This window comes from Euleptes europaea, chromosome 12, assembly GCF_029931775.1.
Source record: "Euleptes europaea isolate rEulEur1 chromosome 12, rEulEur1.hap1, whole genome shotgun sequence".
Classification (NCBI taxonomy): Eukaryota; Metazoa; Chordata; class Lepidosauria; order Squamata; family Sphaerodactylidae; genus Euleptes; species Euleptes europaea.
The window spans coordinates 9073708-9086092 of record NC_079323.1 but is presented as its reverse complement, the minus strand read 5'-3'; the positions used below and the strand labels follow the sequence as shown (position 1 = coordinate 9086092).

The 12385-nt window shown below is 47.2% G+C and overlaps 1 protein-coding gene across 1 annotated transcript in view; it reads left to right on the top strand.

The window, feature by feature from the left end:
* The window catches only part of SYTL2 (synaptotagmin like 2), a 49402-nt gene that overhangs the window by 25234 nt on the left and 11783 nt on the right, over positions 1-12385 (top strand). Inside the window, exons 8-11 of the mRNA XM_056858845.1 lie at positions 6117-6218; positions 6651-6704; positions 8614-8661; positions 10432-10526. Coding sequence (XP_056714823.1) covers positions 6117-6218; positions 6651-6704; positions 8614-8661; positions 10432-10526 — 299 coding nt within the window. The remainder of the gene's footprint in view (positions 1-6116; positions 6219-6650; positions 6705-8613; positions 8662-10431; positions 10527-12385) is intronic.

Genomic DNA, 12385 nt, shown 5'->3' with positions numbered 1-12385 from the left:
AAATAAGGAAGATCTATTAAGTAAAAATGCATCCGTTAATAAAGTGACTCACGGCTATAAGAGCGAAAGTGGAAAAGTCAAGCCAGCTGGTGGGTCTTCGGGATATGTCACGGGAGAATCTGACAACGAGCAAGGCAAATATAATTTGGTTACCTTCAGAAGAGTCGAACTGAGTGATGATTCTGAACCTAATGATAATGGCGCTAATTTGTCTTCGGGAAGAATTAAGCCAATTGATAAATCACAAGGGGAATATGCTGTTACCGGATCAAGCAAAACACTTCCAAGCGACCGGAAAAGTATTGGGTTTACAGAATCGCTGGAGGCAGATAACTTGCAACCCAGACATGATGCAACATTTTCTTCTAAGAAAGGTGGAGGTGTACAGGCGGGTGCTTTGGACAGAGACAAGACTTCCTCTACTCTGCAACAGAAGCCCAACTTTACGATTCATTCATTAAAGGAGAAAGCGAATGAAGAATCCCAGTCTGAAAAGCTCAACCCTTCACAGTTCCGAAGTCTGAGAAGTTTTTGGGATGTTGGAGTTAAGCCACAGGATAGGCCTGATGAAGCCAAAGAAAAGAAAACCCCACATAGCAATTCTGTGGGAACATATCAGCGACAATCAACGGAAATAAAAGGGGTCAGAGTAGGAACGGGTCAGACCTCTTTGGAAGAAGAAGAACAGAAAATTCAGGCCACCCAAGGTTTTTTAAAAGCAACTCCAAACCAACCCTTGTTAGCAAGGAAAAGTTTACAATTTGTTCCCAGAGAGAACAGATACTCGGTAGAGTCGACTGTTTCAAAACCCACAGAAAAGAGCATGGATACAGCAACAGAAGTGAAGGAATGTATAGAGAGAACAGTGGTCCCATCAAAAATGCAACCCGTCTTGTTTAACAGTGGCTTGCAGAAATTATTGACAGAAACATCTCGGGATTCCTCACTGGTTGACCTGCTGTCTGACGAAACAGGCACTCCCAAAGAAATAGAGGGACAAATGTATCGTGCCGACCACACCGTCCAACACAGGGCTGTTTCTGCAGACGTCGGCAGCAATGTTGGACTTTCAACAAGTGAGATCTTAGAGACTGTACACAGAACTCTGATTCCACCAAAGGTTGACGCCTATACTTTTAATGCTGGCATAGAAAGACTGCTAAAGGAAGCTTTGGAATCAGCGCCCTCTTCTGATGGTAGTGAAGCAGTGAGTACTTCCAAGCAATTTGCTCCTCCGTCGGAGGAGAGAGGTTTTTATAATAAGGTGCTGCAACTGAGCCGTGAGACTTATCCCACTGATCAAACCAAGAGGGATGCGGTCCCTCAACGTTTAGGAGAACGCGTCTCCACCTCAGATCAAAATGTCAAATTTAAAACAACTGAGGGGGATGTGCCTAAGGCAACAAAACATTTAAATTCAGTGCCCCAGAGAGCTCTTAACCAGGAGGAGGACCAAACGTATCGAGATGATATTTCTTCTCGGAAAGAAGTCCTCCAAATTCCATCACCAACACAGATACTGCCTGATGCTCGTCTTGCTGTTCTGCATAGAGCAAAATCTCCTGGAAAAGAAGTTTCAGACACGGTCGCAGAATCCAGGGTCCCATTGAAGAGGGAAAGCCACGATTTGAATTCTAGGCTACTGGTTCTTCTGAAAGAATCTTCAGAACTTCCTTCCGTTTCATGCACTACAGAGAGCTTTTCAAAAACAGCCATTGGGGGTCTTCCTGGAGAGGATCAGAAGACGTCTTCTAAGCAAGCGATGGAAACGTCAGCTCTTCCTTCCCCCCCAATGGCCAGTACTTCTAGACAGACCACCAGTGAAACAACAGAGAAAAGAAAGGACACATTCGGTAGAATGCGAAGGGAGCCAACTGGAGAGGCAGCCACGGTGCTGCCATTTGTAAACCAGAAAAATGTCATAGGTCAGTCATATGATCAGGGTAGTGGAGATGCGACTTCTGTTGGCAAGCCTGTGGAGCCACAACCCAAGGAAGTGGCTGAGACACTTAAACCAAATGCATTAGAACCAACAAGATTTAAGGACCGATTAAATAAATTGCTAAAGGAGGATTCTCAGGTTCTTCTCAAAGACATTGAGTTTCCTAAGCCTGTCCATGCATCACTGCGCTCCCACCAAAGTTCAGTTGATGATAAAGGCATGCCACCTTCTCAAGAAATACACGAATGTGTAGAAAAAGCGACTGCTCCTTCCAATTCCATGTATGGCGAACTCCAAGTTAACTTCCAGAAACTTCTCATGGAAGACACTGAATTCCGGCCCTCCAACCAGGATAGCACAATCGAGAACAAGGTGGAAAGAATTACCAATGACGAAAGTGAGCCAAACCAGGTTGTAGGTTTAGTTGGCCAACAAGAGGCGGGGCGTCAAGAAATTAAGGAAACCGTAGACAGGACAGTTGTCCCGTCCAAGCTGCGGCAAAACGAATTTAATTCTGGTTTCCAAAAGTTGCTTGCGGAAGTTTCCCACATGTCTCCTGCCCAACTACAAGAGTTAGGTGGAAAACTGAAGGGGAAAATGCAGGCTGGCCTGGGCGTGGAGGAAGCAGTGAACCTTTCCCAAGGCACTGTAGTGAAATCTGTTGCCCCAGCAGATGAGGCTGCATTTGATTCTTACTCAGGAAAGTTAACGAAAGAAAACTCGGATGCTTCTTCACAGCTGTCCAAAGACCGAAACCAGGAAGCGTCTGACGACTCAATGTCGCAATCAGAAAATGGAAGCTTATTGGTACCCATGCCAGGATTGCTTCGGAAGTCATCTAATGACTATCGTACTGAGCTGAAAATACCACTTAAGGGGAAGACTTCCAATCCAGACAGCCAAGTTCTAGCAGACGGAAAGATTTCTGTTGTCCCTGGGGAAAATTTGTTTTTCCAGAAAACGGTGCAGGTTAACCTGCTGTCGACTGAAGCCCCACTTCCAGGCAAAGAGGAGGGTTCTCCAACACTTGCCAAGACAGATGAGAGAGGGACTGGATATGAAAGAGCGAGAGACGCAGGAGAAGTTTCCAGAGCAAGTGTAACCCTTGATGGCGGAAGGGAAGAAATGGAGGTACCGCTCGGACCCCAACGAACAAGCACCCCGCTTGTGAAACAGGAAACCCCTCCTCGAGGAAGCCAAGTCGAGCTGGTACTTGCCGCTTCTCATGGTGAGGATGAGGACGATGAAGATGCCAGGAGTTTTGGATCAGATCTTTCCGATGAAAGCATCAATTCCCTTGCCGAGATCAAAAGAAATTCAACGCGTGAGCAGTTTTTGAGTTCCTACCTTCATTACTGTGGATTTTTTTTAATGTTAGAAAAAAATTCTGAACAGTAGTAATTAGTCTCCTTAATTTTGAAAAGGTTTGGCTATCACTTCTCAAAGGTGTTTTTCCAAATGTTTGCAATATGAGGCATCAGGGCTTTTTTATCATTACGACAGGAAGCACACGTCAGTCTCCACACACAAAGACAGACGTTTTCAGAGGTTAGCTGATCTACAGTAGAATCTTAGAGACTGACAAGATTTTGGGGGTACGAGCTATCGAAAATCGAAGCTTCCTTCGTCAGATACGGATATGAGCTTCTGATACTGATCGAGGGAGTTTTGACTCTCGAAAGTTTCTACCTCTAAAATCTTGTTGGTCTCTAAGGTGCTGCTGAACTCAAATCTAGCAAAGACAGACATGCATTTCCTCAGAGCCCCTAAAACAATGGAAGGCAACTTCCTTTGCAGTGTTCGGGAAGCACAATTAATGTTGCCCCCAGTGACCCGTTCTCCAAATTGCCCAGTCAGTCAAAGCTTGGGAACCGGACTGTGCTTTCCGGGTAAAAGTGACACATCAGGAATTGCTTCATGTTGTGCCCCAAGAAATCTTGGGGTATCCTTTCCTTACAGATGTCACTCCCCATATATTGGCATAAAGATGGGGTCACTGCTGCACAAGGTTTCCTTGTGCTTGAAAGAATAGTGTGGTAGATGCCTCTAACATGGGGATTGACGCTCCCCCCCCCCAGGCCTATTTTGGCCCATTTTGTGGTACACAAGGTGGCCAGGGGCACATGAGTTTGGACACTGCTGTTTCAAAGGAACATCCGAAGCATTCTGAGGCAGTCTTACCATCTTGCTTGAGTCTTTAAGGTGCTACTGGACTCGAAGCTAGCTGTTCTACTGCAGACCCACATGGGTACCAGCTGAAACTCTCTTAATTGAACCTGTTATCATTGGTGATAGTTTTGAGGCAGGGAAGAGCTGCCGTACTGGGTGCTATCCATTGATGTCTGCTAGAGACTTCCTTCTGCATCCCCTTCTGTGATGTCGGAACACAACAGCCAAGCAGTATAGGACTAAAGGCCCGTCACAGGCAATGCTCAGGCAATGCTCCACGTCCATGAGAGCCAGCCAGTGGTTAAGAGCGGTGGACTCTAATCTGGAGAGCCGGTCTTGATTCCCCACTCCTCCATATGAGCAGTGGACTCTAATCTAGTGAATCGGGTTCAGTTCCCCCACTCCTCCACCTGAAGCCAGCTGGGTGACCTTGGGCTAGTCGCAGTTCTGTCTGAACACTCTCAGCCTCACCTACGTCACAAGGTGTCTGTTGTGGGGAGGGGAAGGGAAGGAGATTGTAAGCTGGTCTGGCTCTCCTTCAAAAGGTAGAGGAAATCTGCATGTAACAAACCAACAGTTCTTCTTCTTCAGCCATTGTCATCCTGATGCTTTTGGAAATATGCAAGCAGCGCATGAATGCAATAGCTCTTCCTTGTCTTTAACAGAGCAAGGAGGGCGAAGGCAATTTGTCCATAAAAACTAGAATTAACACCAACGTGGCCTTCAAAAAATTAAAGTAGCCATTGGGGAGGGGGCTATGGCTCAGAGGTAAAACATCCGTTTGGCATTCAGGAGGTCCTAAGTTCTATCCCCGGCATCTGCAGTTAAAGGATCAGGTATAAGGTGATGTGAAATACCTCTGTCTGAGAACCTAGAGAGCTGCTGCCAGAGTAGACAGTACTAACCTTGATGGACCAAAGGTCAGTATAAGGCGATGTCGTATGCACATATGGTTCTTAGTAAAAGTGTGCACCAGGTATCTCAAAACCCTCTAATTCGCTAGGCCATAAAAACTGTTGATTGACTCCCCACACCCTGTTAAGTGTCTCTGTGACTCGCATCTATCCTACAATCCTGTGTAAAAAATAAAGGTAGTCCCCTGTGCAAGAAACGGGTCATTACTGACCTGTAGGATGATGTCACATCATGACGTTTACTAGACAGACTGTTTATGGGGTGGTTTGCCATTGCCTTCCCCAGTCGTCTACGCTTTACCCCCAGGAAGCTGGGTACTCCTTTTACCGACCTTGGAAGGATGGAAGGCTGAGTCAACCTTGAGCCGGCTACCTGAAACCGACTTCTGTTGGGATCGAACTCAGGTTGTGAGCAGAGCTTTTGACTGCAGTACTGCAGCTTACCACTCTGCGCCTCAGGGCTCCTGTATGCATGTTATATTTTTAAAAATGGAAGTAACAATAAAAGGGAATGCATGGGTTTTAAAACTGTACACTGATTGGAGGAAGAATTGGATCCGTTCCACTAACTTTGGCGCTTTTGCTCAATACATGGAGCTGTTGGGCTGTTGTGTTGGTGGAAGGCCCCTTGCACTGAAGTAAAACACCACTGTTAGTGGGACGGATCTGCAGGATTGTCAGCTAGGTTTTTTAAAGAAAAGAGATAAATAACTTTTGCACAATCATAACTAGCAATAAGTTCTGTCCAATCTGCTATTGGCTGAAAGAGTCCTCGTGATTGAGCATCAAGAGTTTTTCTACAGGCTAACATAGATGTGACAGAAGATCCAGAAGGGCTCTCTTGATCAGAATGTAACCTCTTGGTTGTCCAAGTTGGTACAGGAAATGGTATTGCCTTGTGTGGCATTGTCCGTACTCCAAATATGGTAGCATTCAAGATCTGTTCTTCTTCATCATTTGCTGCTAGAATAGCAAGGGCTTGGTGAGAGGAGCATGCCCTTTAAAAACATATATATACTTTTTGAGCTTTGCTTGCTTGAGACACAAATCCTGTGCTTTGTGCAGTGTTCATGTATTTTGTTTTAAAACAGGTTCGGCAGAAGACCCAAACCCTGTTCTGGAGGCTTTGAAAAGGAGTTCAAATAGGCAAATTCCTTCCAAAAGTCTAGAGGACATACCATCAGCCACATCAAGTGAGCAAAAAGTTTGTCTTCTGTGTCCCCTCCTTAAAATGCTCCCCCCTCCAATCCACCTATCACTGTTAAATAGCTCTTTTAAGTGGTCTTTGGAAGGACTGTGTGCCTGTATCTATTTAGTAAAAATATATTAAGTCAGTGTTGGCACATTTCGGGCTTTGATGAAACCATATGAAGTTGGTCGTGGGCTCTTGGCCTGTTCTAGGTACTGATGTCGCAAAGAGGTTCTGGGATGCAATCTTTGTTCACATGCTGCGTTTCGCAATACCATAGCTTTTTCCAAGCACAGAGCACGCCTGGCGTCTCAATATTGTTATTACCCACTTTTCCTTCTCCTATCGTTGGTTAAGTGAAACGGTGGTGTGGTCCGTAATGACTTCCTAAACGGCAGAACGTCTAACCATGTCACCATTTTTCCCTCTTGCGCAGATGAAGGAAAAGTAAATACTCGAAAGGAAGACTTAATGCTTAGTGCCGAAGATGGTAACTATTTTATTTTGTGCCTGCATGAATGTAGCTTTTTGCTTGTTAGTTCTCAGTAGGCAGACATCTTTTATATCCTTCTTGTAGTCACTGGTTGCCAGGTTTTTAGATAGTTGGACGTTGGATGGCTTTAAATATTTACAAATGTTCAGCTGTATTTTGGGGTAAATGGTCTTACTAGTCCCTCGACACTGATTGACTGAATGCATGGAGAGGGACAGCAAGCATGAGTGTGCTGGCCCCTTCCTTATAGCAAGCTGGGATATGACCAATAATGTTACGTAGCAGTCTTGCAGTGTTTGTACATAGTAATGCTGTAGTCCTCTACACATCACGTGGGCACAAGTCTGCTGGCTCCGCCCCCTGCATGATTGCCAGCTCATGAACACAGCACCTACCCTTAGAGGCAGTGTCCACACATATATGCCCCCCCGGTGATTGACAACATTTGGTCACAGAGGAGGAGGGATAATAGGCATCGACAATGCCTTTAAACATAGGAGTTATGCTCGCCAACCACCAATCATGCAGTGGGAGTGGGGCCAACATATTCTGCTCTCCCTCTCAATACATTTAGTCAATACATGAATGGGTTTATGTAGAGAGCTATAGCATTACTATGTACAACCACTGCATGACTGCTCCTTAACATTATTGGTCATAACCCAGCTTGCTTTAAGGAAGGGGCCAGCACACTCATGCCTGCTGTCCCTCTCCATGCATTCAGTCAATGCATGGAGGGGTTGTGTGTAGAGGGCTATAGCGTTACTATGTACAACCACTGTAAGACTGCCAATTAACATTATTGGTCATAACCCAGCTTGCTTTAAGGAAAGGGCCAGCATACTCATCCCTTCTCTCCTTTTCAATGCATTCAGTCAGTGCATGGAGGGGTTGTGTGTAGAGGGCTATAGCATTACTATGTACAATCACTGCAAGACTGCCACTTAACAGTATTGGTCCTAATCCAGCTCGAGCCAGGCTGATCTCAGTAGGCCATAATGCACGTGCAACAAATACTGAATTTTAACCTCTTTACCTAAATCTGGTTTCAAAGTAGCTTTTCTGAAGCAAGTGAAGGTGTCAAGTTAGTGGCTTTTGAGTTGTATTCTGGGGAACCTTGGGTTTTCTCAGTGAGGATAATAAATCACCAGTGACCTGCCCTGGAAGCACAACTACTACTACGTACATATGTATGTGCCATCAATTCGCAACCAACGTACGGCGACCCCAACAAAGGGCTATCAAGGCAAGCGAGAAGCAGAGATGGTTTGCCATTGCCTTCCTCTGGAGAGCCTTCCTTGGTGGGCTCCCTGCTTTGCTTCCGACAAGATTTGGGTATACGTTCCGTCCACAACCAACTACTATTCTACTGCTGATTTCCCCCTGCAACCCACAGTAACTGGGGAATGCTCTAGCAATGCAATCCTAAACAGTGTCCTGCTATGCTTGAAGTCAGGTTGCTTAGAAGCCAGCAGCTGTGCTTGGGAATTAGCATTGTTGGTCACCTGGCGTGGCCCAGGCAAGCACCCTGTGCCTCCGGGAACACTCCAAAGAATCCTCTGCAATGTACGGGGAATCCTTGGCAGATGAGTGCATTTGAACCCTGGATCGAAAGCTTGAAACATGCTCCATTGAGTCGCAGGCGCCACTGAAATGTTGCTGTTGGATGGTGGCACTTGGATGTTCTTTTAACTGAGTGGTGGTATAACGCCTTCTGATTTGGAGCAAAAACCCTGTTGATCGAGCAAAAACCCTGCCACTCCTCTTCCTGTGTATCTCACTTTGCAGGGAAGCTACATTATTAATGGAATGGAGCGTAACCCCGTGTTTGCTTACAGCTGTGATTATATTACCCCTATAATCTGTTGAATATGACAGCATTCCTTATTGTTGCACGTTTGGCCAGATCAGAAAGCCGTTCAGCCACACGAGCCGCATACAACCACACCAGGAAGTGAGTAGTAACGAGGTCCTTCCTGCCACCGCTGGCTACTGCTTTCTGTGGTCTCTCGACCTGTAATATTTTGGAGCTTGTCTGGTTTGGTTTGTTGCTGCTAGGGTTGCCAGCTGTAAGTTGGGAAATACCTGGAGATATGGGGAGGTGGAGCCTGGAGAGGGCAGGGCTTGGGGAGGGGAGGGACTTCAACGGGGTATAATGCCGTAGAGGCTACCTTCCAAAGTGGCCATTTTCTCCAGGTGATCTCCGTTGCCTGGAAATCAGTTGTAATCCCAGGAGATCTCCAGCCGCCCACCTGAACTTGGGCAACCCTAGTTGTTATTAACAGCTTGCATCTCCTAAGATGGCTTCTAACTATGTATTGGCAGCAACTCATACCTCTATTCTACAAGGTACAATTCAAGTTCAAGTTCACCGATCATGGGTTGTTCCTGACCCATGGGGTGACGTCACATCCCGACGTATACTAGGCAGACTTTGTTTACGGGGTGGTTTGCCAGTGCTTTCCCCAGTCGTCTTCCCTTTACCCCCAGCAAGCTGGGTACTGATTTGACTGACCTCGGAAGGATGGAAGGCTGAGTCGACCTTGAGCCGGCTACCTGAAACCGACTTCCGTTGGGATCGAACTCAGGTCATGAGCAGAGCTTTTGACTGCAGTACTGCAGCTTACCACTCTGCGCCACGGGGCTTGTAGTGGGAGCCCTACTGATCATAAAAATACCAGCTACCCTTCCAGGAAGTTCCTTCAGAGTTGTTCTGTGCAAATAAAGCGAAAGTGCTGGGTATCCTACCACAGATCACAGAGTTTTACATAACAACACAAGAATAGCCCTGCTGGATCAGACCGGTGGTTAGGTGACCAGGTACCTGCTAATGGTAGGCAAACTGCCGGTAATACATGGACATGGAGGTAAATGATATCACTTATTAAATAACGTCTAATCAAGTTCACCGATCTACTGTGGAACTCATCAAGCCAAGCATGTAGATTGTTTTTAGAAGGCAACCTCCACTTGTGGTTCCTGTAATATCAATTCATACAAATATAACTGGGAAACCAGGGCAGGGGGAAAGGGGGTAGGAGGATTCTGGTGCAACCGCCATATGGCAAAACTAGGAAGCAAAATATGATGCCCCAGGGACTGCTGTGTGGATCCCTGGTGTAAGGGGAAGACATCACAGATGAAGTAACCACCCTCTCCAGAACTATGGGCCCAATCCGTATTGTGGGGGTCATGGCTGCTACCCACAGCCCCCCCGGTAACATATACAGAGTCCAAATTATGAAACTTCCACCATCTTGTAGTTCTTGGCCCCGAGTCAGTTCCCTGCTCGATAGAGTCCTTACTCACACAACGAGGGAGCGTTTTATACTTTTTTGCATCCTCTTTCTGCGCTCGCAGATGTCTTGTGATGGATAAACACTCACGTTTTGGGAATGTTTGACCTGTACTCATATCAGTAACAGTGGTGTGTATGCACATGCCCCCTTGGATGACAGATGAGAGTTTTGTTCCTTGGTAGGCCACCTGGAAAGAGGATGGCCAGACCGTTCCTCGATCCTCTGCTTGAAGCCTCTCTGTAGCATGCATTTCAGCTCCTGGCTGGTGTGTTTTGCATGTTGCTGTTGCATATGCATATAACTGTGTGTGTGTGTCTGCTTCTAAAAGCAGTTTTAAAGTGTGTGCTTTTTAAAGCAGTTATGCCGATTAGTCTTCCTGTACTAGAAGCTAATTTCACTCTCACTAAACGTGACCTACTCTTCAGTTTCCGCAGCGCCTTCTTTCCCCGTTAACCAGTTCTCCAATCCAGAAAAAGTCAAAAGGATGAGTAAATCGGTCCCGACGTTTCTACAGGAGGAGGCAAGTTCTTTTGAATTTTTTTTTTTTTAAGTTTTGGTTTCTGGCGTGCTCAGGATAAATCTGAGATTATGAGGACTTTTCGTTTCCCAAAGTATTTTAATTAACTGGTTCCAGAAGTTGATTTGGGAGGAAATTTCCCTTGGTAGCACACTATGGTTTGAATTGTGCGGTCTAAATTGGGAGAGTAACAAGGGTGTAGAGGATGGTAATCTTGGCTTGGGGCAGGAGTTGGGGGGATTGGGCAATCTGCACAACAGCTCTATAAATGTGTGGCTTAGTGGAAGCCCTAAAGGTAAAGGTCCCCTATGCAAGCACCGGGTCGTTCCTGACCCATGGGGTGACGTCACATCCCGACGTATACTAGGCAGACTTTGTTTACGGGGTGGTTTGCCAGTGCCTTCCCCAGTCGTCTTCCCTAACCCCCAGCAAGCTGGGTACTCATTTGACCGACCTCGGAAGGATGGAAGGCTGAGTCAACCTTGAGTCGGCTACCTGCAACCAACTTCCATTGGGGTCGAACTCAGGTTATGAGCAGAGCTTGGACTGCAGTACTGCAGCTTACCACTCTGCACCACGGGGCTCGTAGTGGGAGCCCTACTGATCATAAAAATACCAGCTACCCTTCCAGGAAGTTCCTTCAGAGTTGTTCTGTGCAAATAAAATGAAAGTGTTGGGTATCCTACCACGGATCACAGAGTTTTACATAACAACACAAGAATAGCCCTGCTGGATCAGACCGGTGGTTAGGTGCCTGCGAATGGTAGGCAAACTCCTGGTAATACATGGACATGGAGGTAAATGATATCACTTATTAAATAACGTCTAATTAAGCTTCTGTCTAAAGGGCAGGACAGCTTTTCTCCTGGCTGTTGGTAACCCTAGGAAACAGCCAAACTATAATCACGGTATTTAATAATAATCTGACCTCTATGTGGATGGTGAAAAATGCCCAGCTGAGCCACTGACAGACCCAGTGTCTGGGAACGGACTCAGATGCCGCGGTCTCTGCCGCAGTGGCAGAGTCCATCCCGGCCTTCAAAGCCGGTGCTGACGGCCCAGTCGCAGAGGGAGATGCCGATGTGTCAGGACCCGGCCCAGCTGGTGGCTGCTGTGTTGGCGTCGGCCCCTGGCCCCCTGTCCCTCACCTGGCATCCAGGCAGGGCAGCAGGCAAGACCCCCAGGGAGGCCCATGTGCCCCCCAACTCTGCAGGCCTGTCGATCAGCTGGTGGGTCAACGGCAGAGTGGGGAGGAGGAAGAAGAGTTGGTTTTTATATGCCGACTTTCTCTACCACTTAAGGGAGAATCAAACCGGCTTACAATCACCTTCCTTCCCCCTGTGAGGTAGGTGGGGCTGAGACAGTGTGATTAGCTCAAGGTCACCCAGCTGGCTTCATGTGTAGGAGTGGGGAAAATAACCCAGTTCACCAGATTAGCCTCCGCCGCTCATGTGGAGGAGTGGGGAATCAGACTTGTTTCTCCAGATCGGAGCCCACCACTCCAAACCACCGCTCTTAACCACTGCACCATGCTGGCTCTCAGTGGAAGGTGCAGGGGCAGAACCGTCCTCCCCAAGGCCAGCAGCCCTTCAGAAGCACTGGTTGCCAAGCAAGGAGGAGAAGCTGCCAACCTCCTACACCTGGGAGGCAAGGTCCCAGGTGGAGGGAGCAAGGGAAGGCCCGGTAGATCTGGGGAAGACGGCTCACGAAGAGCCCTGGGAGGACAGGGAGAGCCAGACCCTGGCTCAGACAACCATGGGTTAACAGAGGCACAGGGGGAAAGGAAAGCACCTGGGTGAAAGGGGCGGGGGCTGGGATTGAAGGGGGAGATAGGGATGAAAGGTAGCAGAATGAGCCAGGCT